The sequence below is a fragment of the Harpia harpyja genome, chromosome 13, assembly GCF_026419915.1.
Source record: "Harpia harpyja isolate bHarHar1 chromosome 13, bHarHar1 primary haplotype, whole genome shotgun sequence".
Lineage (NCBI taxonomy): Eukaryota > Metazoa > Chordata > Aves > Accipitriformes > Accipitridae > Harpia > Harpia harpyja.
The window spans coordinates 41,154,768-41,181,833 of NC_068952.1; the positions used below are offsets into that span (position 1 = coordinate 41,154,768).

Genomic DNA, 27,066 nt, shown 5'->3' on the forward strand with positions numbered 1-27,066 from the left:
TTTCTTTCAGGGTTTTCCCCTTCCTCCCCTCTCTTTCTTCTCGACCTCCCGGGATAGAAAGGGCTCGGAAGGGTGAGTCCTTTTTAATTATGGCCAGGGAAGAAGAAAAAAAAAAAAACCACCCTCACACTGCTTCTTTCTTGTTTTTTGAGGTGAGACCTGGGGCGGGGGGCGGAGGTGGGGACAGGAATGTCCTCTGTGCAGAAAGTGCACTGGAGGGTGTCTCGCCCCGCCGCAGCGTGCCCAGCCTTTCCCAAGGCTTTGCTCTCCCGCAGACTGGGGATGCTCAGGGGCCTTGGGATGCTGAGGGGGGGCTTAGGATGCTTGGGTGGGGGGGGTTGCAGCCAGGGAGGGCAGCTTCCCCAGAGCCATGACCCTAGAGGTGATGGGTGCCAGCCCCCCACCCCGCTGCCATCCCCAGTCCCGTGGTCCTCGCACCCCACAGTGTCCCAGTCCTGACAGAGGGCTCCCGTGATCTTGACTTGGGGCATCGCTGGGGTGGCAGGGGCCGGTGTCCCCTGGGACACGGGTCGTATCCAGACCAGCCCTCGCAGGGCTGCTGTCACCGGGCTCCTCCGGGGCGATGCCCTCTGCAAACCCAGCAGCCCTGCGGTGGGGCAGCGGGGGCAATTTTGGGTCGGGCAGCTGCCTCGCAGAGGGCTGCAGGGGCTGCATCCCCCCCAGGGCTGTGGGAAGGCTCCTCGCCCCCATCCCACAAGGGCGGTGAGGCCGAAGGATCCTTCTGCACATCCTCCATCGCTCGGTGAGGCCGAAGGAGGCACCTGCACATCCTCCATCGCTCGGTGAAGCCCAAAGAGGCTCCTGCACATCCTCCATCGCTCGGTGAAGCCCAAAGAGGCTCCTGCACATCCTCCATCGCTCGGTGAGGCCGAAGGATCCTCCTGCACATCCTCCATCGCTCAGCACCAGCCGGTTGCGGCGGGAGGCGGTCGCTGTAGCAACGTGCTGTGCGGCGCAGGGGAGGGGATGCTCGGCGCAGGCATGGCTCCCGGAGGACAAGCAGACCTGCCTGCAGCGGGCCATGGGCTCCCTTGAAGGTAGGGCCCTGCTACCCTCTGCCCCCATGCCCTAGCCCCCCAGCAGCCCCCCCTGGCAAGGGACCGGCAGCTGCCTGTCTTGGGCCTGGCTTTGAAGGGCATCGCCGGGATGAGGGGTGACCCTGCGGGGCCGGTGGGCACACGGTGGGGGGAGGCTCCGGCGAGCGTGGCCGGGCTTGGATTTTGGTGGATGCACGCGAAGGTGTAAGAGCTGATGCGTGGTGCCCGGCTGGTGCGGGATACGTGCGTTTCCAAACTCCTCCCTCCCTCCGGGCACCCCTGGATGCTGTGGTGTTGGGGGGCTGAGCCCACAGCGGGTACCACGGCAGGTTCAGGTACCCGAGCGGCCCCGGGCGCAGGTGGTGGCCGCCGAGCAGCCGCTGCGGTCGTCTTCATGCTTGAGAAACTGGGTTAGCATGGGGGAGGCAGCCGCAGCCTCGATTATTCATGGGCACGGCCCCGGGGGGGCTCCCGGCGGGGCTGGGGCTGGAGAAGCCGCTTCCATGTGGGGCCACGGCAGCATCTCGGGGCTGAAGCCGTGATGCTCTTGGTCCAACGATCCGGGCTGGCCCCGGCACCAAAGGGCGTGTGCATGCACCCTGGGCACGCATCCCCCCAGATGTGCATCCCTGGGCGTGCACCCCCCCAGATGTGCATCCAGGGGGTCCAGCGGCCCTCGCTTGAGCCAGGAGGGAAACTGAGGCAGCAAACAGCATGGAGCGCAGCGCCGGGGAGAGGACCCAGAAACGGAGCTGCTGTCACCAAGCAGCTCTCTCCCACACAGAGCCGGGAATAGATGCTGGCTCCTGGCGCTGCGGCACCAACGCAGCCTCGCCGCCCCCGGGGGGGGTCCGGCTGTGGCACCAGTCCCATGCTGGCCACCTGGGTTTTCGGCCAGGCCCGTGTGCCGAGGGGCTCTGGGGGGGAACGGGGAGCAGCCGCAGCCTCCCAGTCCAGCCCTGGGTGCCCGGCCAGCCCCACCGCTGAACCCCGGGGGTTCTGCCCGAAGGCAGGGGCTGGACCGTGACCCCCCCAGGACCTGGGGGGCTTGGGATGCGAGGGGCACCGGCTCTCCCCACTGCCCAGCTCCGGGCTCTCCCTGGCAGCACCGAGGGGCAGGGCAGCATCTGCAGAGGTCAGGGCTGGATTTTTAGCAGATGCTCAGCACCTCCCAGTCGCTCACTGGGCTCTGTTGGCCCCAGAGATGGAAATTCCTGCTGTATTTCCCTTCCCAGGGCAGCGAGGGGTAGGTGCCACCCTCAGAGAACCCCCAAACCCAGGCTGGGGGTCGGGTTGGACAGGGAGGGGGTACCATCCTCACCCACCACCCACCGTGCCGCAGCCCAGCCCACGCACCGTGGGGTGCTCAGCCCCCCTTTCACAGCACTGCGGGGCTCGGGGGGGTCAAAACCCCAGCCAGGGGAGGGGCAGGGGATACTGTCCCCAACTGCAACCCCCATACGCTGCAGGGGCTGGAGGAGGGGGTGCTGGGGACCCCCAGCACCGGCCGGGTTATTTCTGGCAGCCGGACAGCGCCGGGTTTATTTATGTTTTCCTCCCTCTTTGTGCCGGGAAAGCGGTAGGAGCGGGAGCGAGCAGCGGCGGGAGCGAATACTGCTTCGTCATGATGCCGGCTAATTCTCCTCTTGTTCGGAAAGGGACTGAGCCAGCAGTAGAAGTGGGGAGAGGCGAGCGGCACCCACCCACCCACTCACCCACCCACCCACTCACCCACGCACGCACGCCCTAGCCGGCACCCCGCCGTCGGTTATCGGTACGGCGGGTGGCACAGCCGTGGTGCTGGGGCTGGGAGATAGGCTCGCCCACCCGCACGCTCGCACACCCGTGCCCGGCTGTCACGCTCTCGGATGCGCGCCGCAGCGCGCCGGCGGTGGCTTGGCCGCAGCCGGGGCAGCCGGCCCAGCAGCCCACGGGGTAATTTGGTGGCCAGGCAAGAGAAGGAGGCCGAGGGAGTCCCCCCCACAGCTCCCCACGGCTGGAGGTATGCGGTGTCCCCGTCCCTAGGTGAGTGGCCGTACCCCGCGTGGTTCGGTGGGGAGAGGGAAGGGAGGTGGCCGTGGCTGGGGGGACACACAGCTTGGGGCAGGGGGGGGTGTCTGGCGGTGGGGGGCCGGTTCATCGGGGTCGACATCGGCCGCCTTTTGCTTTCCCGTTGCTTTTCGGTGCCGCCGCTCCCCCTCCCTTGGCTCTGCGTTAGTCCCTGCTCCCGGGGGGGTGGGAGGAGGTGGGGGGGGGGGAGCTGGGGACAGCCCCACATCTTGTCGCCCATCTTTTCCGGGGGCTGCAGCCGTGCCCCCTCCCTAAGCCCAGCGCTGCAAAGCCAGCTGCCCTTGCCGGGGGGCCGCGGGGACGGGAAGGGCGGTGACCCGAGGCGGGGACACGGGCTCCATTGCTGATGGGGGTCCCCCTCCCCAGGACTCCCACCCGTGTCCCTTCCGCAGCAGCACAGTGCTCCCAGCACCCCACTTCACCCCCCCCCCACCCTCCGAGAGACCCCCCCCCAGCGGGGCTCGGCTGCTGCCGGCAGAGCAGGGACATCCCCTGTCCTTCCCTGGGGACATTGCCACCGTGTGTCCCAAGGGAGGAGGCTGGAGCAGCCCAGCCATTCCCAGCCCCACTTGTGGAGTGAGTTTGTGGGGTCTCAGCGCTGTTGCTGGAGGGGGGGGCACCCCTATCCCACTCCCCCCCCCCGGGCGCAGGCTCTGACGGGGTTTGACACTCCCTGTGTGCGGCGTGGCGGGGCCGTGGCGGTCAGGGTCTTGCCACGGGCATGGGATTTTGGAGCCCCCCTGCTCCTCCTGGCCCTATCCAGCTCCTCTGGCAAGGCACCGAGGGGCCAAACTCCCATCACCCTGCTGCCACGGAGCATCGGCGGGCTACCTGAGGTGGGGGGGTGGAAACTAGGGTGCAAAGCCTAGCCCCCCAGCTCTTGGCCACGGATGGAGCCGTCTCCCGGGGAGGGGTCGGCTCCTGGCTGTGGGCGTGCGGGGCCGGTGGTCAGGCAGGGCTAAACCCAACCTCTCCCGGGAAGACCTGGGCCACCAGCTGCCACCTCAGCCCCAGGGAGCCCCCGGCCACATCCCACCACCCGGCGCCCTGCCAGGCGGGTGCCTCGCCGCGGTAGCCCCGTGTACGGCATCGGGGTACCCGGGGAAACGCCACCCCAAGGTGCTCGACGCAGGGCATCCCGCGGGGTGGTGTGCGGGGCCGGCAGAGCTGGAGGGGGGGTCCTTGGGGACCGGGGCCATCACCAGCCCCACGCTGGGAGCCCCGGAGGGATGCGGCCTCCACACACACCCCTGGTGGGTCCCTCCCGGCGCCTCCGCGTGCGGGATGAGCAGGCTAATCCCATTTTAATCCCAGATTACGTGCCACGTGAACCGCTAACCAAAGCGGGCTGCGGCGTGGCCATCGGGGCAGGGGGGCCTGGGATGGACCCCCCATCGTCCAGGAGCTTTAGGGCGAGCGCCAGGCATCCCCACTCGAAACTTGTTGGGGGGCTCAGAGCCTCCTGGCAGGGCTGGGGGCCAGGAGAGCAGCTGGGTTGGCCCAGATCCCTCGGATGCGAGGAAGCGAGCAGCCGGAGGAGGTGGAAATGCCCCCTTCAGCCGCTCCTGGATGGAGAGGGCGGATTGCTGCTATTCCCCGCCTCGCCCCAGCCAGGGAAACTGAGGCACGGAGCAGCCCTGTGTCCACAGGAGGGGGGGACAGGCAGGGTGCACCCTCTGCCTCAGGGGATGGAAAAATCCCAGGGGCCAGGCACTGGCAGCTGGTGGCTTTTAAGGCCACCGAGGCGTCCCTCGGCAGGGCCGTGCCGGGAAGGGTGCAATGGCACGGAAGCAATGGGCTGTCAATAGCCGAAGGGTCGCTCCCCTCTGCCGGGCGATGCTCCGGAGGGGAGGGAAAGGACGAGAAACAGGACAAAGGAGGAACCGGACACCGGTGAGACGTGGGTCGGGGACCCACGTGCTCCCCGCCGGCTCGGCCCTGCCGCGATCGAGTTGCCGGTGGGGCCCCCGTGTGCGGCGATGCCTCGGTTTCCCCCGGCGAGGCAGGGAGGATGCGATGCTCGGCGCCTCTCCCGTGCTGTGTTTGTTTGGGGGTTGCGGTGGGAAGAGGAGGAGGAGGCCGGGGCTGGGCTGGGAAGCACCGGACACCGTTCCCAGGACTGTCGGGAACCGTCTGTTCAGGGAACTTGTGACCCCGCCGTGTCCCCCCCCCCCCGTTGCTGGCAGGGAGCCGGGGCAGCTGTGGGAGCAGCAGGATGCCCATGCCCAGCACGAAGGCAAGGGCAAGGCAGGCAGTGAGGAGGAAGAGGAGGGAGAGGGGAGGAAGGCTGGGGGGTCCCTGCCTAACCCCCCCCCGGGCGAGAGGGTTCGTTGCAGCCTGGCCCCTGGCCCGAGTGCCGGGCGCTGATGGCTTTGGCGGCTGCGAAAAGTCCAATCCGGATTTCCTCGGGGTGGGGAGGAGGGAACTGGCCTCTTCCCGCTGCAGCGGCAGCCCTCCCCACGGCCCCCCCCGGGATGTGCTGTGCAGCTGGGGGGTGGCACCCCTGCAGCCTGGCGAGCCCCCTCCAGCACGTGGTCTGTCTGTCTGTCTGTCCGTCCGTCCATCCTTCCCTCCGTCGCTCTTCCTCTTCCCGTGCATCCCTGCCCAGCACCTTTCTCTCCCCGCTCCGGCGAAGCACCGTGGGTACCCGCAGCATCGCCCCGGGAGGGGGGCACGGTGTTACCCCCCCACCCCTTCTCCCTGCTCCCCCTTGCCCTCCTGGCGAGGAAAATCCCAAACACGTGCTGCATCGGCCTTATCTTGGCGAGCAAGGGAGCGTGCAGGGAACCTGCCAGCAAGGGCTGCCGGGGAGGTTGCCATGGGGAAAGAGCCTGCCATTGGGGCGGTGGCTCCCTGCTTGCACAAGATAAGATGTCCCCTGGCCGGGGGGGGGGACAGTGCCAGAGCTGGCTGTCCAGCCCCGACACCCCTCGCCAGCCCTTCGGCTCCGTCGCGGCATCTCTCCGCACCCCTGGCTCAGGCTTGTTTTCCTTCCCCGCCGGCATCCGCATCCACCCGTCCCCGCACCCACCCTCCCGCCGGCCTCTGCCGCTTCCACTGCCTCCTGCCATTTGCTATCTCATCCATCTGCTCGCTGCCACCGCCGCCACGTGCCACCGCGTCCCCGCCGCCTGCCCCCGGCCCACCCGTGCCCCCCCCAGCGCCGTGGGGTGCTAGCCGGAGGCGGGGGGGCTGCCCTGGCTCTGCCGCTGGAAAGTGTGAGCTCATGGGTGCGCGGGGTGGCCGCTGCTCACCCGGACAATGCCGCCTTGTACCGCGCTCGGTGCCAATCCGGGGGTGCCCGTCCCACCGGCACCGGCTCCTGCGGACCCTTGGGAGGGCTGGAAGGTGCTGAGCATGGGTGTGAGAGGGTCAGGACCCCCGCCAAGTGCCAAAGCCGGGGGTTATTTGTGGCAGGGTGGTCTCAAAGGAGGGGTGATGCCTGCATGGAGAGGCTCAAGCCCGGAGCTGCCGGCAGAGCCTCCTCGTCCTGGCTCAATCCTCGGAAGAGCGAGCCCAGGGCGGTACCTCGTGCCGGGCTGGTTGCCGGCAGCTGGAGGATGCTCCGGGCTTTGTCAGATCTGGTCCTTCTTCATCTCTACATCCCGCAGGGATGGGCTCTGCACCCGTGCTGGGAGCCGTGGGGCTGGGGGACAGCGGGGTTGGGGGTCCCCAGAGGCGATGCCATCTCCCCAGCCCCACGCACAGGCTGCTGGTGGGGGGGCTTCAAGGCTGGAGGGCTCTGCCCTGCAGTTGCCGTTGTTGCCTGGATTGCACGAGGTTTTCCCGGTGCCCTCCCCTCTGAAAGGAGAAGTTTTGAGGAGAATGGGGAATTTTCCCCTTTGTCTGTAGCATTGTGGGTTTAAAGCACAGGGAGGGCTCAGGCCCGGGGGCTGTGGGGCAGGGGCTGAGCACAGCACGCCCGTCCCGCTGCTGCTGGAGCCTTCTCGAGGCTGCTCGCTGCCGGTTGACAAAGGGCTTCATTACCTCTGCTCCGCTTGCCAACGCTCGTCAGCAGCCACCGCCGGGCAGCGGGGCCGGCAGCCGGCACGGGCAGGAGCGGCACGCAGCAGGGCAGGGTGTTGCGGGCACCGGGGGGTTTGCAGGGACGCTGGGAGGACAAGGTTGAACTTCACACCGTTGTCATCCCGCAAGCCACTCTCACCTTTCTCGTCTCCTTTGCAGAGGCAGCACCCGAGCCCCAGCCCGGCGTTAGCACCCAGAGGGATGTGGAGCCACAGAGGCGGCGGTGAGTGGGGGTCCGGCGTGCCCCAGCACCTCTCCCCTGCCCCGGGGCATAGACCCGGAGCCATTCGGCCACCCCAGGGACGGTGGCATCCCCCTGGCAAGCCTGTCCTGCTGCCAGCGCGTGAATATTTGACAGTGGGACCGTGCTGGCCTTGTGCCGCATCAGGGTCCGGTGCGTGGGGGGGCTGCCGGGCTCAGCCTCGTGGCGGGAGGGTGGTGGGAAGCTGGGTTCTGCCCCCCCACCTCACCCTAGGACCAACCTCAGGGTGCTCCGTGCCCACCCTGGCAGTGCCCCGAAGCCCCTGCTCTCCCCATGCAGGACCCTGTGACTGACACAGCCCCTCCAGCCCGCAGCTGAATGGAAAGACTGCAGAAGGTGAGGGGGGGGCCCATGGGCAGGGTGCTGGGGGTTGGCAGGGTGCTGGGGGCATGCGGGCAGTGGGGAGCCCTGCAGCTAGGGAAGGCACGAAGGGGCTGGTGGCCAAGGACATCGGCAGAGTCACCCTGGGATGCTGCTAGCAGGGCCCTGCCTTCCTCCTCCTCCTCCTCCTCCTCCTCCCAGCCCAGCCTGGCAGCACCATCTAGTGGCAACGTGTCCTGGCCAAGCCACTGTCACCTCCCGGGTTGTCCCCTGCCCCGAACCACAACGCAGGAGCAAAGGAGGCCCCGGAGCCCACCCAGAAATACCCCATCCCCAAGGACGTTTTGCCCCGGTGCGCTGAGGTCCATGGGGCACAGGGGTGTCCCCGGGCCCCCCTGCCATGCCCCGGGGTCCTCACCGTGACCCTGAGCCCCTTCCTGGGCTGGCAGCGTTGAGGGTGAGGTTTGCTAAAATCTCCCCTTTCCCTTCCAGCAACCTCTGACCTCCCCTGGGAGCGTCTGTTCCTCCCGTGGGTCTAGCGTCCCCGGATCGCCCTCCAGCATCGTGGTAAGAGGTCACTCATGTCTCCCCACCACATCCCTCCATCCGTGGGGTCGGGATGTTCCTCCCCAAACCCTCTCCATCGCCCTGGTGGGGCCACGGAGGATGCCAGCCCCAGGGAAGCCCTCGCCGTTCCTCATTGTTTCCTTTCTGCACCCAAAACCGAAGGTGCTTTTCCTTCCTTCCAGGCCAAAATGGACAATGAGGTTCTAGGCTACAAGGACCTGGCCGCCATCCCCAAGGACAAAGCGATCCTGGACATCGAGCGCCCCGACTTGATGATCTACGAACCCCATTTCACCTACTCACTCATGGAGCACGTGGAGCTACCCCGGAGCCGAGAGGTGAGGGTGCCCCGGGGCCACCTGCATCCCCTGGTTGTTTTGGGGGGGCCAGTGGGGGAAAGCCCCCCCCCTAGAGAGAGGGGTCCCAGAGGGCAGATGTGGGGCTGCCAGAATAAACTGCTTCTTGCCTTCTGCAGCGCTCCCTGTCTCCCAAATCCATCTCTCCTCCTCCATCTCCGGAGGTGAGTACCGACACAGCTTGCCCCAGCTCTGGGATGCACGCAGGGGCTCCGAGGAGGAGGGGGCGATGCTGAATTGCCGGGGTCTCGCTGCTCACCGGCCCCGCTTGCCCGCAGGTCATCCGGGAATGGCTGGAGAGCCGGACCCCCAGCAGTGCCCCGCAGCCCACCTCTCGCCAGGGCAGCAGCTCGGCCCGCAGCAGCGTACAGCACTTCCACCGACCCGGTACGGTCCCCCAGCATCGTGACCCCCCCCCCCCAGCGTCGCCTGACCCTGAGCCCCAGTGCAGACCAGGGAGTCTGAGCAGGGAGTCTGGGCAAGCACCCTTCCAGAGCCGTGAGCTCCCTATTCCCGTCCCCCAACCCCCTTTTTCCTTGCAGAGACCGACACGACAGAGCTCAACATATACAAGAAGCCTCCGATCTACAGGCAGAAAGGTGATTGGGGGGGTCTGTCCCATGGGATGGGGCGCCCCAGGGCACTGCCTCACCCCCCCTGTGCCCCGCAGAGCACCATCCCGGCGCCCACCACGGGAAGCATCTCATAGAGGATTTGATCATCGAATCCTCCAAGTTCCCGGCAGCGCAGCCCCCAGACCCCAACCAGCCTGCCAAGATCGAGACTGACTACTGGCCGTGCCCCCCATCCCTGGCCGTCGTGGGTAGGTGGGGAATGGGGGCAGGCGAGGGGGTGGGCTGCACCAGGGGGTTTATCCCCCCTCCAAGACCCCGCAGGGGTGCTGGGAATGGATATAATGTCCCCCTTCTCCCCCCAGAGACGGAGTGGAGGAAGCGGATGGCCTCTAAGAGAGGGGAGGAGGAGGAGGAGGACCTGACGGAGGAGATGAAGAACCTGCGGGAGCTCCAGAGGCAGGAGCTGAGCAAGGTGAGGGGCAGAGCAGGCGGGTGGGCACCCTGGGAGGGGCTGGGGACATGCTGACACTGACCCCCACCCGTGTCCCTTCGCCCCCAGGTCACCTCCAACCTCGGGAAGCTGATCCTGAAGGAGGAGATGGAGAAATCTCTCCCTATCCGGAGAAAAACCCGCTCACTGCCGGACCGGACACCTTTCCACACATGTACGTGGGATGCTCTTCCCGCATCCCATCCCTTCCCTTCCCCGCTCGGTGGCTCCGGCTGCCTGCACCCCTGCCAGCTCCCACAGCCCTGCCTGCACCTCTGACGGTCTCTTGCTCTCTTGCAGCTCTGCACATGGGGAGCTACAAGAGCTCCTCGCTGCCCGCCTCTGGCAGGAGCACCCTCACCCGGGTGAGTGGGCAGGCAGCTGCCCCCACGCTGCCAAGGCCACACGGCCTCGGGGGGGCTCTGGGGGTGGCACTGCTCTCATGCTGTCCCCTGTCCCCTTGCAGCTGCAGTCGGCAGAGTTCAGCTCGGCGGGCAGCGAGAAGGGAAGTCCGGGTGAGCATCAGCCCACGGCTTGGGGATGACCCTGGGGATGAGGGATGCGGGGATGTCCCCAGGGATGGAGGATGTCCCCAGGGATGCGGGATCTCCCCAGGGATGGAGGATGTTCCCAGGGATGCGGGATCTCCCCAGGGATGCGGGGATGTTCCCAGGGATGGGGGATGCCAGGGCAAGCCTGGGCTCAGCAGAGGGTGGAAAACCACCTCTCAGGGCTTGTCATCACCCGGGGGAGGATGGTGGGGGGGCCCAGCGGAGGGTCCCTGGGGCTGAGCCCTGCTCCTCTCTGTTTTCCAGGCCTGCAGGTAAGCACTCATCTGGCTACCAGTGTGGAGACCCGGCGAGAGGGTGATGTATGTTGGGGGGGACGGACGGACACCAGGGCCACCTCTGTGTTGTGTCCCATTAGGGAGAGGGGACTGTGGGGAGGGTGGGTGCACCTATCCCCGGGCTGGAGCCCATCACCTTGGCTTCATTTTGGGTGGGAGAGGGCAGCCCTTTGGGGAGATGGGGGTCACGGCTGATGTCAGGTTTTGCCCCCTCAGAACGGCCAGCGTGGGCGCATGGACAGAGGCAATTCACTCCCCAGCATGCTGGAGCAAAAGGTGAGCGGGGCTGGGGGCTTAGGCGGGGCTGGGGGCTTAGGCAGGGTTGGGGGGGGCTGTGGAGAGGGTCTTACAGCATCCCCCCCCCAACCCTTGCAGATCTACCCCTACGAAATGCTGATGGTGACAAACCGAGGCCGTGTGAAGCTGCCGCCCGGCGTGGACAGGACCAGGCTGGAGGTAGGAGCCGAACTGGGGTCGGGGGTGGCACAGAGAGGGGGAACCCGTCACCCCATCACCCTCCTCTCCCCCCCCGCAGCGGCACCTCTCCCCCGAGGATTTCCTGCGGGTCTTCGAGATGCCCCCCGAGGAGTTCAGCAAGCTGGCCCTCTGGAAGCGCAACGAGCTGAAGAAGAAAGCCTTCCTCTTCTGAGCCCGCCTCGGCCCCGAGCTCAGTCCGTGTCGCGCCGTGTAACCGCTTTAGGGCTCTCAGCCGGTTTTTACTAGGATCCCCCCCTTCCCCTCTCCCCCAGACCCCCCGGCTCTGCCCCCCTCCTCACTCCTCCTGCGGGAAAAGGGCTTTGGGGGGGGGGCTCAAAACTGCCTCCGCCGCTCAGCTCGCAGCGGGGTGATGGGGCTGGGGGCAGACCCTGGTCCGGAGCAGGCACGGTTCAGCCAGGAGGGGAGGTGTGGGGGGGGGGTCTCTGTGCTTCGTGCCCCCCCTCTTCCCCCCGGGCACGCTGGCAGGGGCAGTGCCTGGCTCTGCTTTCGTCCGGCCGGCAGCGTGCCGACTCCGGCACATGGGCAGCGGGGTGGCTTCCCTCCTCCCAGGGGTCAGCCGCCTCCGGCCCCCGCACCCGGGGTGCCCCTCTGCCCCCCCACATGTTCACCCCGAGACTTGGGAAGAGCCTGGGGGCCGACTCACTGCCAGGCCGATGTGCTCCCGGCAAAGCCAGGCCGGTATCCCGCCTTGTCCCCCCCCTCCAGCCCCCCTTTTAACATCCCCCCTGGTCCCTCCTGTGCCAGCTGCTGCAGCGAGGACCGCAGGGACACGTACACTGCCAAAACCTGCCCGGCACTGGGCTGGCAGAGGGCAGGGCTGGGATGCTGGTGAGGTGGAACACCGTGGGATGGGGCAGGGGGTGGCAGAGCGGGGGTCTCTGAGGCAGCTCCTGCTGCATTTCTAACTGCAGATATGCCCGCAGTGGGATGATGCACCGGGGGATGCAGCAGGGCAATGGGGCGATGAACCGGGGTGATGCAGCCGGGCAAAAAAGAAGCGGGGCACGGCTCGATGGGCACCGCGGCCACCGGCGCCTGGGCAGCGCTGCCTGGCCCCCCCACGGCCGTGCAGGCAGGGCTCGGCACCGGGCAGCACCTTCCCTTCTCGCACCTTCCCTTCTCGCACCTCTCCCATCCTCTCTTTGGGCACATGTTTTGGGCAGGACCCCTCTGCCCCTGCACCCCTGCCCCCCCCCCCCCGCTCCCTGGTTTCTGTTTCCAGCCACTTTCCAGCCGCTAGACCTTGTTGGGATGTAAAGAATGTAATTTATCGGGAAATCACTGGCCCATACTTGCCTTTCACTGCTACTCTACAAACGACATATCTATAAATATATATATAAATATGGGTTTGTTTTCTGACTGGACTACAGTGATTCACTTTCTCTGTTTTGTTAGAGTTTATTTTATTTGCTGGTGTCGGAGAATCCGCGTGAGAGTGATTTTTTGCTTACAATTAAAGGTGAAATGGCTTTATCCAGCCCGGCTCCGCTCCTTTGCTTCCCCCCCCCGTCCCACCAACCTTCCCCCCCCCGGCCCGCCCCCGGCCCCTGGTCCCTGCAGATGGCGGTGGTGCTCCGAGGAGGATGCGGAGCCCTTCCCCGCCTCTCCCCCCGCCCCGGTCGGGTTGTGTTGTGCTGGGGGCCCGCAGGGCGTGTGAGAGCCGAGCCGGGCCGGGCCAGCATTGCCCCGGTCCCGGTCCCGGTCCCGGTCCCGGTCCAGCCGCGATGTGAGCGCACCCGCACCATGGCCCGGCAGAGAGGTACGGAGGGGGGGGTGGGTGCAAAGGGGTGCAAGGCTGCGGGGGGGGGGTGCAAGCCTGCAAAAGGGTGAAAGAGAGGGTAGAGAGTGTGCTTGAGGCAGCGTGGGGGTGCCCGGGGAGGGGGCGAGCGTGTAAAAGGCGGGGGGGAAGGGAAAAGGGGGTGCGTGGGAAGGAGGAGAGCGTGCAAAAGGGGGAGAGTGGGGGTCTGGGGCGGTGGGAAGGTGTGTGGGGCTGTGGGATGGGTGCTGGGGAGGGAAGGGGTGCAAGGGACAAGGTGTGGGTGTCAGGGCTGGGGGTGTCAGAGCAGGGATGGGGTGCTCGGGTGCCCCCGAACACGGTGGGGTGCCAGTGCGCGGTGCCGTGGCAGGGTGTGGGATGCCAGGGCTTCTGCCAGCACCCTCCCTGGGGTAATTTTGGGGGTGCAGCAGCTCGGGGTGGGGGGGGAAAGCCTCCACCCTCAAGCCGTGGCCCAGAGCCTCCCCGCAGTGACGGGTCACGCTGCGGCCAGGAGCAGCTCCAGGCTCGGGGCGGCCTCCAGCCTCCTGCTCTGAGTCATCCCATGCTGGGCGAGAGCCACCCCGAGATCCGGAGAGGGGGCCTGGGGTGACCCCGAGACCCTGCTCCCCCTTGCACCCCACGGGGGTCCAGGGCTGAGCCCGGGCACCTCTTCCCCATCGTTACACGGAGAAAAATGCTCATGGCCACGGGACAGAGGTGCCAGCCCAAATCCCCCAGGGTGCTGGCATCACCGGGGATCCTGCGCTCCCATGGCATCCCTTGGGCAGCCCTCTCCTTCCTCCTCCTCCTCTGAGGATGAGGATGAGGATGCCATCGGGCTGGACCACGTCCCACGGGAGCAGGGCACTTTGCTAGGAGACGGTTGTGTGTTTGGGGGGCGTTTTCCTCCCGCCCTGGAGACCGAGGCAGCTGTTTTTCATCTCGGCTCCTTTCCCTTGGCCCAGGCAGCAGGCAGCTGGCGTGGCCTCATGGGTGAAGGCAGCCCCTGCCTGCTCCGAACCGGGCTGCGGGCACGGCCGGGCACCGCCGGGCACGGTTCTCCTGCCCCACCGAGGGCATCGAGGGCCGGCCGGGGGGAGCACAGGGGCAGGGTGCAGGGAGGGCTGAGGGGGGGTGAGTGGACGGAGATGTCATTGCCGAGGAATTTGGCCTGGGTGGAGGAGAGGAGAAAGGGAGGGAGAGGAAGAGCCAGGCACACCGGGCACAAGGGACAGTCCCCATCCCCCCCCCCCACTCCCACTCTGCCCACAGGACCCTTCGGCCAGCCCCTGCCCCAGCCCCCCCCCCGCCGGTCCCCCCAGGGAGTTGGTCCCCCCTTTCCCTTCCCCAGTTTCCAGGGAAATCCAGATGTTTGGGCCCAGCTCCGGCATTGCTCAGCCTTGCTGCCCTGCCAGATGTTTCCTCTCCCCTCCCCGGGCAGGGGTGTGTGCTCCCCGGCTGGGGACACTGGGGAGGGGGACGGTGCTCCCCCCCATGCCAACACCTCCGCAGGGCCTTCTCCCATGTCCCCTGTAACACACGTGGGACCGCAGGCTCCTTCCCCCTGCCTGCCCTTGCCTCCCCCGGAGGCTGCCGCTGTCTTTGGGGATGCGTTGCATCCCTGCCAGCCCGGAGCGATGCGGGATGCAGGGATATGGCAGGGCATGAGGATGCTGGGGTCAACTGGGGCTTTGCGGGGAGTCCCCAGGGCAGCATTCCCAGCTGGCTGTGGCTTCGCTGGGGTTGTCCCTCTTCCAGTTGGGAAATGGCAGGGGGATGGCGAGGAGGGAGGCTGGGAGCAGAGCGGAGCGGCGTGGGGGGAGCCGGCACAGCCAGGCTCCGTGCCAGGAGGCAGTGGGTTTCGACAGCGGGTCTGCAACATTTTATCCCAGCTGGGAGCAGGGAGCAGAGCCCGGAGCAGAGCGATGCAAACCACTTCCAGATGCATAGCAGCAAGGAGCCAGGGGAAGGCAGGCAGGGACCCGGGGGGAGGTGGTGGGGGGGGCCGGGGGGCATCTGACCGCTCCTGCGGTGGCAGCCAGAGGTGCTCAGGGCGAGGGGGCTCTGCGGGAAGGGGGTGAGGGGCCAGGCTGGGGCTGTGCATGGTCCTGCTCTGCCACGTGCTTCTCCATCGCAGGAAACGCCTGCATGGACCCAGAGCTGAGGGGACCACCATCATTTGGGACCCCCTCCCCGTGCCCGTAGCCCTCCGGGTCTCCTCCACTTCGGGGGGCTGCGGGATGGAGGCAGTGCTGTCCCGTCCCACTGCGCAGGGTGCGGGACTCCCGTCTTCCCCGGCCGGGGCGAGGAGGCACAAAGCAGTTCCTTGTCCCGCTCCATCCCTCCTTCCTGGCACGGCAGGGTCGGGGTCCCCGGCTGATGCTGAGCCCTGACCCTGCTCCCTGCCCTTGGAGCGGGCAGCGGGTGAATGTTCAGCATTTTCGGCATGCCTGGAGAAGCCTTCATCAGCTGCTCCCATGTGCCATGCCTCCTCCTCCTCCTCCTCCTCCGCGGCACGGAGGAGCAGCACGTTGGGCTGCCCGGCGTGGCCCACGGCCACGGCTCCCCTCGCCCAACCGGGAACAAACCCGCTCTGTGAGCGCACACAGAGGAGCCTTCAGCGGCGTGGGTCCTCGTCCCCCCTCCTCATCCTCCTCCGGAACCCCAGGCCCATCAATAGCGGGATTGTGCGGAGCCGGGGCAGGTGCCGGGAGCGGGGGCACGGCCGGCGGCACGGGGCGCGTAAACCCCCACGTCGGTTTGCTCGGCATCGGAGAGCCCCTGCCAGCCCTGCCCGGTGCGGCGGGCAGGGGACAGGCACCCCTGCCTGCACCCTCCTCTGGCGGGGTATGATGGCACGTCCCTGTCCTCCGCAGACCTGGACAAACTGCTGTCGGACCTGCGGTCCTTCCTGCTCATCCTGGACCGGGAAAGCCTCAGCACCGCGGCTCGGGCCAAGAAGAAGTCGGTGGCCGATCTCCTCTCCCGGCTGCAAAGCCCCCCGTGTGAGCGCGGGTCTGCGGGTGGGGGGGAGACAGGGGGGCCTCCCGCTTAGTGCCCGGTGGGCAGCAGGGAAGGGGCTGGGAGCTGGGCTGTGACCGGGCGCTCCCCCCGCAGCAGAGGATGCAGAGTACATGATCATGCGCTGCCTCTCGCCTTCCGCGGGGACCCCGCAGGGCCGGGCCAGCCCGGGTGAGTTGCATGTTCTGACCCGCACCCCATCTCTGCCAGCGGCTCATCGTGTGCGGCCGGGGATGCGGGGCTCCTCGCCGACCCGGCACGTGGCTGCCAGTCCCGCTTTTCTCCCCAGGAACCAGGATGGTGGATGGAACGGGAGGGAGAGCTTGTGAGTGCTGCCCGGTCAGCACCCTGAGCCTGCATGGAGGGGTAAGGGTGGGTGGCGGAGGGGTTGGGGGGCTGTGGGTGTGTGTGGGGGGGCTTGTGCTGGGACAGGGGATGGGAGAGGGTCACCCGGTGACCATCCCTGCACTGCAACCTTGCTCGCACGGGCATCCGACCAGGCCGGGAAGGTTCCCATGCTGGCTGCCAGCTCTGGGCAGAGCCCCCCGGCAGTCCCTTGGGGACCCCGTGAGGCTCACCCTGGGGGGCAGCACCTTCAGAGCATCCCTTCTCTCCCCAGAGCAAGGTGCCGGGCATCTCGCCATTCCCACCAGCCGATGACTCCTACGAAGATGCCGAACCCCTCGGCCCCGGCAGATGCACTGGCTCCGGTGAGCACCCCACCGCACCCCCTCCCCAGCACCCACATACGCCCAGCACCCTGACACCCTCCCGGCTCTCAGGCGGTGCCGACACCGACAGCAGCCACTACGAGTCGTACGGGGAGGATGAGGATGGCGTGACGGACCGTGCCCACTACCTGCGGCGGCCGCCGGCTGCCGGCCCCGATGCCGAGCCCCTCGGCCGCCCCGAAGCACAGCTCTGCGGCTTTCTCTGGAGGAAGCGCTGGCTGGGGCAATGGGCAAAGCAGCTTTTCATCGTCCGGGAGCATGTGCTGCTGGTGAGGGGCTGGAGGAAGATGGATGGAGGGTGGGAGCGGGTCCCCGAGCTCTGCCGACCCCGCCGTGCTTCCGTAGTGCTTCAGGTGTGCCGCCGACCCGCAGCCGGTGCTGGAGCTGGACCTACGGGGCTGCCACGTCGCCTACAAAGCCAAGCGTGGTAAGAAGATGCCGCACAGCCTGAAGGTGACGGGGACGGCGGGCGAGGCGCTGGTCATCGGCTTCCAGAGCCGGCAGCAGGCTGAGGACTGGAGGAAGGTTTGGAGGTGTTGCAGCCTGGCAGAGCTCTGCGTGGGCAGGAGGGAGGGGTGGGCAGGGAGAAAACGGGGACGCAGCCCTGCTGGGGTGCTCCCGAAGTGGCTGGGGACGACCCTGTCTGTCCCATCTGGGGGGTATCTGGAACCCTGGTAGATGGGGGAGCGGGAGCCCGGGGCTGCAGCACTCCCCGTCTCCCTCGGCAGGTGATCGAAGAGGTCAGCAGCGATGCCCCGAGCGGGCTGGCAGCCATCAGCATCCCGGCATCACCTTCCTCGAGGCTCGGCAGGGTGAGCCGCTTGTCCTTCCCCCGGGAAACCCAGGCACGGGAAAGGGGCTGCCAGGGGTCTCGAGAGAACACCCCGATTCCCTGTCCTGCTGTCCCCGTTGGGTGATGCTGGGGAGGGTTGCATTGCCGTAGGGTGGGGGTCAGGGTGCAGGGGGCTTAAAACCCGCTGGGGACGGGGCTCTCTTGTTTTCCATTCTCAGGCTGCCGGGTCCCAGCTCAGCAAGGAGGAGGAGGATTGCTCCCAGCAGAGCCCTGCCCGCAGCCCCCGGCCCGGAGAGGATGCTAAAGGAGGTGCTGTGTGTGGGGACCTGGATGAGGGGGTGTCCCTGCACCCCGTGCCACTGCTGATGGGGGATGCACCCACAGGTTTCCTGGCGGTGCGGCTGCGCGGGCGGTGGCAGCGGCTGTGGTGTGCGGTGCGGCAGGGAGCCCTGCGTATGTTCCCCGAGCCCGGCGGTGCCCAGCGCCCCGTCTGCGCCCTGCGGCTGGAGGGCTGCGAGGTCTCCCCGGGGGCGGCCGCCGGTTCCCCCCAGCGCCTCCGCATCCGCATCGCCCAGCGGGGCCGGGAGCTCGCCCTGCTGCAGGTGAGCAACCGCCGTGGCGCCCCAGCACCCATCGTGTCCCTCGCCGGGGGGGAGACCCGCTGAGCCTGGACCCTCTGCCCCGTGCCAGACCTGTTCGGATGAGGAGAGGGAAGCCTGGTTGAAGACCCTGCGGGCCAGGGGAGGAGGGGAGCCAGCTGGCGACGGGGCCCCCACCGAGACCCCCAGGCTGGGCGATGCCAGCAGCTGCCCTGCTGCGGGGTAAGGAGATGCTGGCCGGAGCACGGCCGGCCCCAGCCCTCCTGCTCTGCTGCGGGGCCGCAGGCAGTAATGGGACCCCCCTTCTTCTTGCAGTGGGCTGCTGCTGCGCCGTGTCCCGACCCCCAACGCCTACATGGATGACCCCTTCGGGCAGCTCCCACCGACCGAGGTCCCCAAGCACCTCTACTCCAATGTGGAGCGCCTGCAGCAGCTGGTAACCTCCGCTGATGCACATTGGCCCCCCCCATGCAAGCCCCAGGGTGAGGGGGACGGGCTCCCACCGTCCGCTTGCCCATGGGCTTCTCCTGGGCTTCTTTCCGCAGCAGCAGAGCTTGGACCGAGCAGTGCCAGGGCAGCGCAAGAGACCCGTGTCTGCGCTGCCCGCCGGTGCCTGCAGCAATGCCCTGGGCAGCGCAGGTGAGCAGGGGCTGGATGCTCCATCCAGGGGAGCGGTGGGGTCCCCCCGTGCACCCCAGCCCTGGGATGGAGGTTGCGGTGCCCACGAACACGGTGGTGTGCCGCGATTCCTCTGCCCTTCTTCCTGAGCATCCTTCCTCTGCCCTTCCTCCCCAGCATCGGCGGCAGCTCTCCGGGACAGGGCTGCCAGGCCACAGCGGGCGAAGGTGAGCCCCGAGCTCCGGAGCAGGGATCTCTCCCAGTCCCAGCGCACCCTGACGCTGCCCGAGAGGAAAGGGGCTCGGGACGGGCTGGATATCCTCATCGGTAGGACCGCAGAGGGGATCTGCCCCTTTGCCGGGGGGTGCCTGGCCTTTGCCCGAGCAGCCGGCGGGGTCGAGGGGTACCCGGGCTTGGCAGTGCCCCTGCTGTCCTTGCAGGGAAGAGAGCCTTCCCCAAACTGGAGGAGAAGGTGGGGCAGCTGGAGAGGGCCTGCCGCATGAAGGGCAGGCTGAAAGCCGGCTCCGAGATGAACCTGCTGGCCATCGGCAAGTCGCTGAAGGGTCACATCGCCGCTACCGCCAGCTCGGCCGGCTCCGAGGTGGGGGGGGCACTGGGGACGGGCAGAGGCTGCGGGGAGCATGAACGGTTCAGGAGGGCAGGCATCGCCCTCTCTCCGCTTCGTTTTTCCGGCAGGGCTCATTCCTCACGCCGCTGTTGAAGCGCACCGCATCGGCGAAGAGTGCCCTGAAGCCATCTCCCTCCCCGGTCCTCGTGGAAAAGGGAAAAGTGCTGCAGAAGAGAAAGGTACCGGCTGGGACCTGCGTGGGGTGGGCAGAGTTAAGGTGAGCCGGGTACCACACGTGGCGGTGGGATGCAGGGGGTTGACCACCCGTCTCGGCCGCTCTCCAGGAGTGGGAGATGAAGTCTGCGATGTGACCAGTGCTGCAGCGGCCCCGGGGCAGCCCCCGACCCGCAAATGTATCTGCCGGACCGGGCATCTCTCAGCAGAACGTAGGGCTGCACGTGGATCGTGCAGGACCAGCCTGGTATCTGTTTTTTAACCATCAATATCAACGCTACAACTACGCACATCTATTTTTTTTATATATATATGTATACATATAAACTCTCCGTCTGTGGGTTTCTAGTTTCTCTGGCATGAGGGCTGGAGGGTGGCGAGCCCCTCGCAGGCTCGCTGCCTTCTCGCCCATCCCAGCACCTTGGTTTTGGGGCACAGATTTCATGGTTGCAACCTCGTGAGCTGCTGGCTCTGTCCCTGATGCGGGTCTGGTCAAAATGGTGCACCGGCAGCACCCCGGTCGTCCGTCCCCCCCACCCAGGGACACCCGCTCACAGGGCTGGGTGCGGATACACCCCGGACCAGGCAAGCTGGGGGGGGACACGCAGCTGGGGGCTGCTTGGGGCACTTAATTGCACCTTCCATGGAGTTGGCGGGACCCGGGCTGGGCCCCGGGCTGCTTTCCAGCAGCTGTGTTTGTCATGGCTTGTTTTTAATTGTAGAAACATGTTGGGTTTTTTTAAGGATTAAAAAAAAAAAAAAAAAGGTAAAACTTGGCTTCTACCGGGTTGTGCTGTGGGAAGAGGTGAGCTGGGGAGGGGGCTGTTCTTGTCCTGGGGAGGGGGGGGGGCTGTCCCCATCCCAGTGCGAGGTGTGCAGGGGGGGCTGTCCCCATCCCGGTGCACCGGGGGTCCGCCCCCCCCCCAAGGGCTTCCCCCCGGAGCAATTTTAGGTCTAAGGGACCTCTCCAAACCCTCCACCCCAAATACTCCTCCAACCCCCCCCCCAGCCCCAACACCTCTCCAGCCGCCCCCCCTTCCCTCCCCGCAATTCCCCCCGCTTCCCCCCCACCCCCTCCCCATCCCACCCCTCCGTCCCCTGCTTCCCAAACCCAGCCGGGAGCCCGGAGCTACCGGGGGAGGTACCGCGACCGGGCCGTCCTCCCCGCCCGGCGCCGGGCGGAGCCACCGCAGCGGAGCCGCGCCGGGGCGCAGCGGAGCGGGACCGGGACCGGGACCGGCACCGGCACCGGCACCGGCACCGGGAGCGGGGTCGGTGCCCGGTGGGCGCAGCCATGCTGAGCCGGTTGGGCGCACTGCTGCAGCAAGCGGTGGAGACGGTGAGCGGGGGGCCGGGGGGGGTACGGTGGGACCGGGAGGGAGGAGAGGAGGGGGGGGTTGGTTCTGTGCCCCCCCTGACCCTGGCTTCGGTGTGTGCAGCGGGAGCCCAGCGTGGACCTGCTGGAAGCCTTCACCGAGCACTGGAAGGGTATCACCGGCTACTATCTGGAGGCCACGGGTGAGTGGGGTGCGGGGAGGGGGTCCCTGTGCCCTAGGATGGGGTCCCTGTGGTGCGGGAACAGGGTCCTCGTCTCCTGGGAGAGGGCTCCCGTGCCCTAAGGTAGGGTCCTATGGCCTGGGAATAAGGTCCCTGGGTCCAGGGAGGGGGTCCCCGTGCCCTGGGACGGGACCCCGTGCCCTGGGACGGGACCCCGTGCAGCAGCAGGGCACCGTGCCGACCCCAGTGCAGCTGACCTGGCATGCGGGGCTTTGGCACGGGACACCCTTTCCCGTAGCCCAGGAGGAATTATCCAGCCGGGTGCCTGGCCCCGAACCCCCCCCGCACACCAGTGGGGTCAGCGCAGGGGGGTTTGAGTGGGTGCGGATGCTCATGGGAGCGTCTGCAGGCTGGGGCACGTCCCTCTCTGGGAACACGCTGCTCTCCGGGAGCACTAAAAACAGGGCCTGGAGAGCTTCAGCCCTTTCCCCGGCAGGATCGCGGTCCTTCCCGCTTGACCCCCACCGCCCCTTCCCCCTCCTGGGCCATGCCGGAGGGTGTCTAGGGCTGGCAGTGCCAGGCAGCACCCCACAGCCCACCGGGACAGCCGGCACCTCCGACCACAGCTCCGGCCCCGGCGGGGATGGCCGGCAGCTTGCTAGGCCATGAGCGGAAGGAGAAGCCTCGAGTGCTGCTGGGACTCCACCATCACATTGCCATCTAGCGTCGTCCCCGCCAGCGACGGTGGAGAGGGATTCTGGGCCAGCACGGCTCGGGGTGCTGCTGGCGAGCACCCCACGTTTCCACCCAAGCGCCCCACCGTGCATCGTGTCCCTTGCCGAGCCCGGCGGCACGCTGCCGGTGCCTTGGGGGGGGACATGCCGGAGCTCCCGATTCCCGTGTCCGCAGATGAGAGCATCCCCGCCAGACAGACGGACATCCCCTGGCGCCTCAAGCAGATGCTGGACATCCTGGTGTACGAGGAGAAGCAGCACCCGGCGGGAGAAGCCGGCCCGTGCCTCGAGTACCTGCTGCAGCACAAAGTCCTGGAGACCCTCAGCACGCTGGGCAAGGCGGAGGTGGGTGTACGGGCACCGCTTTGGGGGGGGCCAAGCCCCCCTGCGCTGCAGCACCCGCAGCCTTTTCCAGCTGCTTTGCGTGGTGCTGCTCAGTAATGTTAATTTTGAAGCTCTTCCAGCTGGGCAGTGGGAGTTTGTGGAGCGCGAGCTGGTCGGGGTGCTTGGCTTTTTTTAGGGGGGGCTGGATTGCTCGGTGTAAGATCGCCATTGGGATCCTTTTTGCTGCTCCTCCGAACGGCCCTTGCACCCCATCACACCCCTGCGTGGCGCGGGAAGGGTGTTTTTCACCCCGGCAGCCTGTTTGCACAACCGGCACGTGGCTGCTTGGGTTCGCAGGACAAAGTGTTTTCAGACAGCCCCCTCTCGAAGTAAATATTGCCCAAATATAACCGCTCTGCTGTTCCTTTGTTGTTAATAATAATGAAGCTCCCTATAAATAGCCTTTTATTCAAACATAAGCAAACGCTAGCGCAGTGTGGGCTTCAGAAACGTGCGCTGGCCCTTCTGTGGCCGTGAGGATTTGGTTTTTTGGGGTGCTGGGCTTTAAGTCCCCATCGCTAGCATTGTAGCAGTGGGAGAAGGGGAAATAATCCCCCTGGTTTTTTCTCTGCAAGAAAGTTCAATCCCTAATTGCTAAGGGAGAGGAGCCTGGGGCAGGTGGGAGGACTGGGGGGTCCGTGGGGCCCATTTCCATCATTTTGGGGGAGCAAAACCGGGGTCTCTGCTGAGAGTGTTCTTGTAAGCCACCCACACTGACTGCTGGGTGACCCCGGCAGGCAATTTGGGGCAATTACAGGGTAATCAGGTACACAAACAGGTAACTGGGCTCTCACCGATGCCTCTCCCCATCTCCCTGCCAGTATCCCCCCGGGATGAGGCAGCAGGTCCTCCTCTTCTTCAGCCGGGTGCTGGGCCAGGTGCAGCACCCGCCTCCTGCCACTACCTCAACGTGCACAGACCGGTGCAGGTGAGCCCCGTGCCGGGGGGCTTGTCGGGGGCTTGTCGGGGGGCCAGCGGGAGGTCCCAGCCGGCGGTGCCACCGGCGATGCCGTGTGCTGGGGCTGGCCGCCATCCCTGCCAAACGCTACCGGGAACCGATGCCCGCGGTAATGGGGCGGCACTGCTGCACCCGGGCAGGGTGGGAGAGCAGCCAGCAGCCCAGCAGCCCTCTCCCTGCCCTGCCAGAAGCTGCTCCAGCTCAGCGGTGACCGCCTGGGCTCCGGCGTGGAGAAGGAAGAGGTGCAGTTCGTGGCCATCCTCTGCACCAAGATCAAGCAGGATCCCACCCTGCTGGCATACATCCTGGAGGTGAGCAGCCCTCGGCCATCCCCGTGCTGGTGGGACATGTATGGGGTCATCTGTGGGGTTTGGCTCATTTAATTGAGCTTTTTCACGTGCTTTGCTGCTCCATCCCCACCGCAAAGCTCCTCGGGGTGAGTGGGAGAAAGATGGTGGCTACGATGCTTTGCTGCTCCTCTTCCTCTCCAGGGCAAGAGCATTCTGAATGGGAGGAGAGCCCAGGAGCTGCCAGCCAGCCCCGTGGAAGAGGGTGCCGAGCATCCCTCGGGCACCGCCGCCGCTGCCAGCCCCCGCCAAGCCGAGCCTTCCCCGCCACGGAGGGACAGCAACCTCATCACGTCTTTGATGGGGCTGTGCAAGAGCAAGGTAGGGGGAAAGGGCTGGCAAGGAGGGGACGGCGGGCACCGCCGGTCGTGTGACGCTGCCTCTCTCCTCCTCCTCCTCCTCGCAGAAGAGCAGGGTCGCGCTGAAGGCTCGGGAAAACTGCTCTTGCTCGTCGGGCTCGCCCAGGAGGCAGCTGCTGCCTGCCTGGTGCGGAGCAGCACCCTGTGCCAGCCGCTGACGGAGCATCTCTGTGACCTCTACAGCGCCGTGCCCACCTCCACCGACCCCGCCGACGTCCTCGCCCCTGGAGAGGGTCAGCTGGAGGTAAGGTGGGCGCCGGGCAGGGTCATCCCCGGGCACCGCCGAGGCTTTGCCGCAGCCCCACGTCCTCTACCCCCGTGCAGGTTGCAGGGTGATGCGCCGGCGACGGGGTTTTCCCGGGGAAGGAGAACCTGGCTGCCTTCTTCGGCTGGCTGGACTACCTCGATGAGCTGGTGATGGGCGCCCACCCGGTAAGGAGCACCCGGCCGGCCTTGCAGAGCACGGGCAGCCCCCTGCCCGCACCGCGGCTCAGCCTCTACCGTCACCCACAGGTCGTGGCGGATGCCATCACTGAGGCCGTGGAGGAAAAGTTTTTCCAGGGCATCCTGCAGCCGCAGCTCCTGCAGATGTGAGTGTCCTGAGGCACGAGACAGCAGCCGGGGGAGAGTTTGTCTATCAAGGACCCCCTTTGGGACCGGGACCGGGGGGTTCCCGTTGCCTGCGCCTCCTTTTTCCCTGCTGCGAGACGCTGTGGTGCTTGCAGCATCCCACCCCCTCGCAGCATCCCACCCTGTCCCCCGGCAGGTCCGAGCTCGACGTCCTCAGCGCCACGGCCGTGCTGACGGGGACGGTGCGGCAGATCCGCTCGCCTCCCCTTCTCCACTGCCTCGTGCTCTTCCTGCTGGGATCAGACCGGCACCCCGAGACCCCCGGGGATACCCCCCCACCCTCTGCGCACCCAGCTCATCGACCGCTGCAACCACCTTTCCGACGAGGTGAGCCCCATCCTGACACGGTGGTCCGGGACACGGGTGGTGCCGAGGGGCAGCGCCGGTGGTCTCACCCCGCTCGCCGTGCCACAGATCAGCTGGCCAGCCTGCGGCTCTTCGAGGAGCTCCTGCGGAAACCCCACGAGCACGTGGCACACAGCTTGGCGCTGAGGAACCTACAGGCGAGGGGCTACCCTGCACCGCAGTCCCCCCGTGCCCGACGAGCGCGGACCCCCCGAGCCGGACCCCGATGAGGATGGGCTGTGAGTGAGAGGGACCGGGGCAGGGCGAGGAGGGGGACAGCCCCTTGGTGCCCACCCGGCTAACACCCCTCCGCCGGGCCCACAGGGACCTGGAGGAGGATCCGTATTTCACCGATGGCTTCCCAGATGCCGGCTTTGGATCGGCAAAAAAGCCTCTGCCGGGATCAGCCCTGTCGGGGAAGGGGCAAGTGAGCGAGGTGGTCAGCAGGTAGGGATTTGCAGGGGCTGCTCCAGCATTGGGGGGGGGTTGCATCCCCCTCCCCATCGCTCTCCCCTCTCTTCCAGCTTCCTCTGCCTGGTCCCCGAGGAGGCGAAGACCTCCTCGTGCATGGAGAAGGTGGCTACGACACCTACGTGCACGATGCCCTGGGCATGGTGAGTGCTACGGGGTCGGGGGGGGTCCCCATCCCCGGTGGTGGTGGCCCCCTGCTCCGGCTCTCACCCACCATCACCCCCCCCTGCCAGGTCCAGGCGTGGCCGTGCCGATGCGGCCCCCGTGGGGGTGGCCCCCGGCCCCCCGACCCCTCGATGCCTGCTACCCCCGAAACGGCTTTTTACGAGGGCCATTTCCTCAAGGTTCTGTTTGATCGGATGACCCGGATCCTGGACCAGGTACGGGGGTGGCCGGTCGGGATGCTGGGGACGATGCTCTGCCCCTCGCCTTGGCACAGCCGGGGGGGCTTTTGCCCCAAAGGCTCTCCAGGCTGGCACAGCCTTTGTCTCAGCTGGGGGGGGGGGGCGGTTTGAATAGAGGATGCTTTGGCTTCCCATGGTTATTGCCAGCACCGGGGACCCACAGCGGAGAGTGGCAAACCTCTTTCCAGGGTCCGGGACCCCCATAGTGGGGGTAAAGTGGCCGAGACCATCGGCAGCATTTGCAGCCACCGAGCTCCCGTTGGTAGGGACGGGCTCAGGTCCCTGTCGGGGGATGCCGGGGTGGGGGGGGATCAGCCATGCTGGCTCCTGCTGAGGATTCCCCCCCCCCGCCCCAGCCCTACAGCCTGAACCTGCAGGTGACCTCGGTGCTGTCCCGCCTGGCCGCCTTCCCCCATCCCCACCTCCACGAGTACCTGCTGGACCCCTACCTCAACCTGGCACCCCGGCTGCCGCTCGCTCTTCTCCGTCCTCGTCAGGGTAATGTCACCTGCTGGGGTTGGGGCGGGGGGGGAACGGGACAGGGACACCCTCTCGAAATGCGACCTGGCTCTTCCCCCCTCTCCCACGCAGGTGATTGGGGACCTGATGCAGCGGCTCCAGCGTGTGCCCCATTTTAGGGCCAAGCTGCTCCTGGTGCGCCGGCAGCTCATGGGGCTGGTGCCCGGAGAGCAGTAAGTGCTGGGGGGGGGGGCAGCAGGCACGGGATGGAGGCAATGCATGCCCTTTGAGGGGGAGCGTACCCCATTGCTCATCTCCCCGCAGGATGGACCACGCGATGCTCTTCAAGGGAGTGGTGGTGCTGCAGGAGTTCTGCAAGGAGCTGGCTGCCATCGCCCTGGTCAAGGGACCGCCGGAGGGGCCCCCCTGAGCTGCGGCTCCCCAGCCTCCCCGCTGAGCACCCCCTCTTTGGCTGGGCTACGGTGGCCACTGGGGATGGCTCAACCCATGTGCTGGTAGCCTCCGGTGGCCCGGCTCGGACCGGCACGTCCCCAGTAGCCGGGCATGGCGGTGGCACCCCGAGAAGGACACTAGCCTCGCGGCGCCCGGCGAGGAGGAAGAGGAGGCGCAGAGTCCTTCGCCACCGCCTTGGCCAACCCGGAGGTGATGCCACCTCCCCGGTGCAGGATGCGGCCCCCTCTGGGTCCAATGTGAACCATGCTGCATTTCTTCCTGGGTGGTGGGTTCCTGCTCCCCCTGCCCCATGTCGGAGCTGCCCCGAGCCCCCACCAACCTCAAGCAGGATTTTTTTTGGCAATAATCGGATGCGCGGGCACGGTGCTGTCCTCTGCCTGCGTGGGGCAATGCCACCCCCCTCGGCTGCAAGAACTCAATCATCTCCCCCAGCTCTGGGGCGGGGGGGGGGGGGGGGGGGGGGGTGAGTGTGTGTGTGAGTGTGTGTGTGTGTTTGTGGCTCCTGCCTCGTGGGGATGGTGCATCCCAAACCCCACACAGCCAGGTACTGTGTCCCCTGGGTGATGGGACTCTGCTACAATAAAGCCGTGAGCTCAGCACCACATGCTGTG

At 67.1% G+C, this 27,066-nt stretch overlaps 3 protein-coding genes across 15 annotated transcripts; all 3 read left to right on the forward strand.

Moving 5' to 3' along the window:
- Window positions 1-2,847: 2,847 nt before the first annotated feature.
- On the forward strand, window positions 2,848-12,550 carry DMTN (dematin actin binding protein). Of its 6 annotated transcripts, none has more exons than XM_052806331.1 (17): window positions 2,850-3,083; window positions 7,314-7,377; window positions 7,696-7,752; window positions 8,230-8,304; window positions 8,487-8,642; window positions 8,780-8,824; window positions 8,939-9,047; window positions 9,203-9,259; window positions 9,331-9,483; window positions 9,598-9,707; window positions 9,795-9,900; window positions 10,026-10,090; window positions 10,192-10,240; window positions 10,541-10,596; window positions 10,789-10,848; window positions 10,948-11,028; window positions 11,108-12,550. In XM_052806331.1, the coding sequence occupies exons 3-17, from the start codon at window positions 7,735-7,737 to the stop codon at window positions 11,219-11,221; spliced, it is 1,254 nt and encodes a 417-aa protein (XP_052662291.1). In that variant the 5' UTR covers window positions 2,850-3,083; window positions 7,314-7,377; window positions 7,696-7,734; the 3' UTR covers window positions 11,222-12,550. The 6 variants fall into 6 exon arrangements, with proteins under 6 accessions (XP_052662294.1, XP_052662291.1, XP_052662296.1 ...); XM_052806335.1 differs by lacking the exon at window positions 2,850-3,083 and adding an exon at window positions 6,456-6,476 and having other exon boundaries at window positions 8,467-8,642; XM_052806332.1 differs by lacking the exon at window positions 2,850-3,083 and adding an exon at window positions 6,456-6,476.
- Window positions 12,551-12,694: 144 nt separating this feature from the next.
- On the forward strand, window positions 12,695-20,159 carry LOC128150383 (actin filament-associated protein 1-like). 8 transcript variants are annotated; one of them, XM_052806533.1, is made up of 17 exons: window positions 12,695-12,832; window positions 15,706-15,852; window positions 15,947-16,021; window positions 16,122-16,216; window positions 16,470-16,560; window positions 16,633-16,850; window positions 16,927-17,106; window positions 17,310-17,393; window positions 17,593-17,683; window positions 17,759-17,976; window positions 18,065-18,195; window positions 18,289-18,409; window positions 18,519-18,612; window positions 18,769-18,918; window positions 19,032-19,192; window positions 19,288-19,398; window positions 19,504-20,159. In XM_052806533.1, exons 1-17 carry the CDS (start codon window positions 12,817-12,819, stop codon window positions 19,528-19,530), a joined length of 2,010 nt encoding a protein of 669 aa, XP_052662493.1. In that variant the 5' UTR covers window positions 12,695-12,816; the 3' UTR covers window positions 19,531-20,159. The 8 variants fall into 8 exon arrangements, with proteins under 8 accessions (XP_052662493.1, XP_052662495.1, XP_052662494.1 ...); XM_052806535.1 differs by having other exon boundaries at window positions 16,140-16,216; XM_052806534.1 differs by having other exon boundaries at window positions 15,706-15,834.
- Window positions 20,160-20,533: 374 nt separating this feature from the next.
- FHIP2B (FHF complex subunit HOOK interacting protein 2B) lies at window positions 20,534-27,054 on the forward strand. The gene is given in 24 exon segments (XM_052806463.1): window positions 20,534-20,732; window positions 20,833-20,911; window positions 21,800-21,969; window positions 22,830-22,898; window positions 22,901-22,936; window positions 23,155-23,277; window positions 23,458-23,634; window positions 23,720-23,750; window positions 23,753-23,916; window positions 23,997-24,104; window positions 24,186-24,262; window positions 24,439-24,574; window positions 24,576-24,633; window positions 24,717-24,817; window positions 24,819-24,886; window positions 24,972-25,094; window positions 25,172-25,215; window positions 25,218-25,265; window positions 25,358-25,431; window positions 25,433-25,498; window positions 25,879-25,983; window positions 25,985-26,020; window positions 26,114-26,214; window positions 26,306-27,054. Coding segments are annotated over 24 exon segments (2,145 nt in total). The 5' UTR covers window positions 20,534-20,687; the 3' UTR covers window positions 26,412-27,054.
- The last annotated feature ends 12 nt before the right edge of the window (window positions 27,055-27,066 follow it).

Excerpts from the sequence above, each read along its gene's own strand:
- DMTN (XM_052806331.1), top strand. Across the intron at positions 8,305-8,486 it reads GATCGCCCTCCAGCATCGTG|GCCAAAATGGACAATGAGGT; the intron begins GTAAGAGGTCAC and ends CCTTCCTTCCAG. Across the intron at positions 9,484-9,597 it reads CCCATCCCTGGCCGTCGTGG|AGACGGAGTGGAGGAAGCGG; the intron begins GTAGGTGGGGAA and ends TTCTCCCCCCAG.
- LOC128150383 (XM_052806531.1), top strand. The coding sequence starts at position 15,307 with ATGTGCCATGCCTCCTCCTCCTCCTCCTCCTCCGCGGCACGGAGGAGC. Across the intron at positions 15,835-16,060 it reads CCGGCTGCAAAGCCCCCCGT|CGGCTCATCGTGTGCGGCCG; the intron begins GTGAGCGCGGGT and ends CATCTCTGCCAG. Across the intron at positions 16,561-16,632 it reads CGGCAGATGCACTGGCTCCG|GCGGTGCCGACACCGACAGC; the intron begins GTGAGCACCCCA and ends CCCGGCTCTCAG.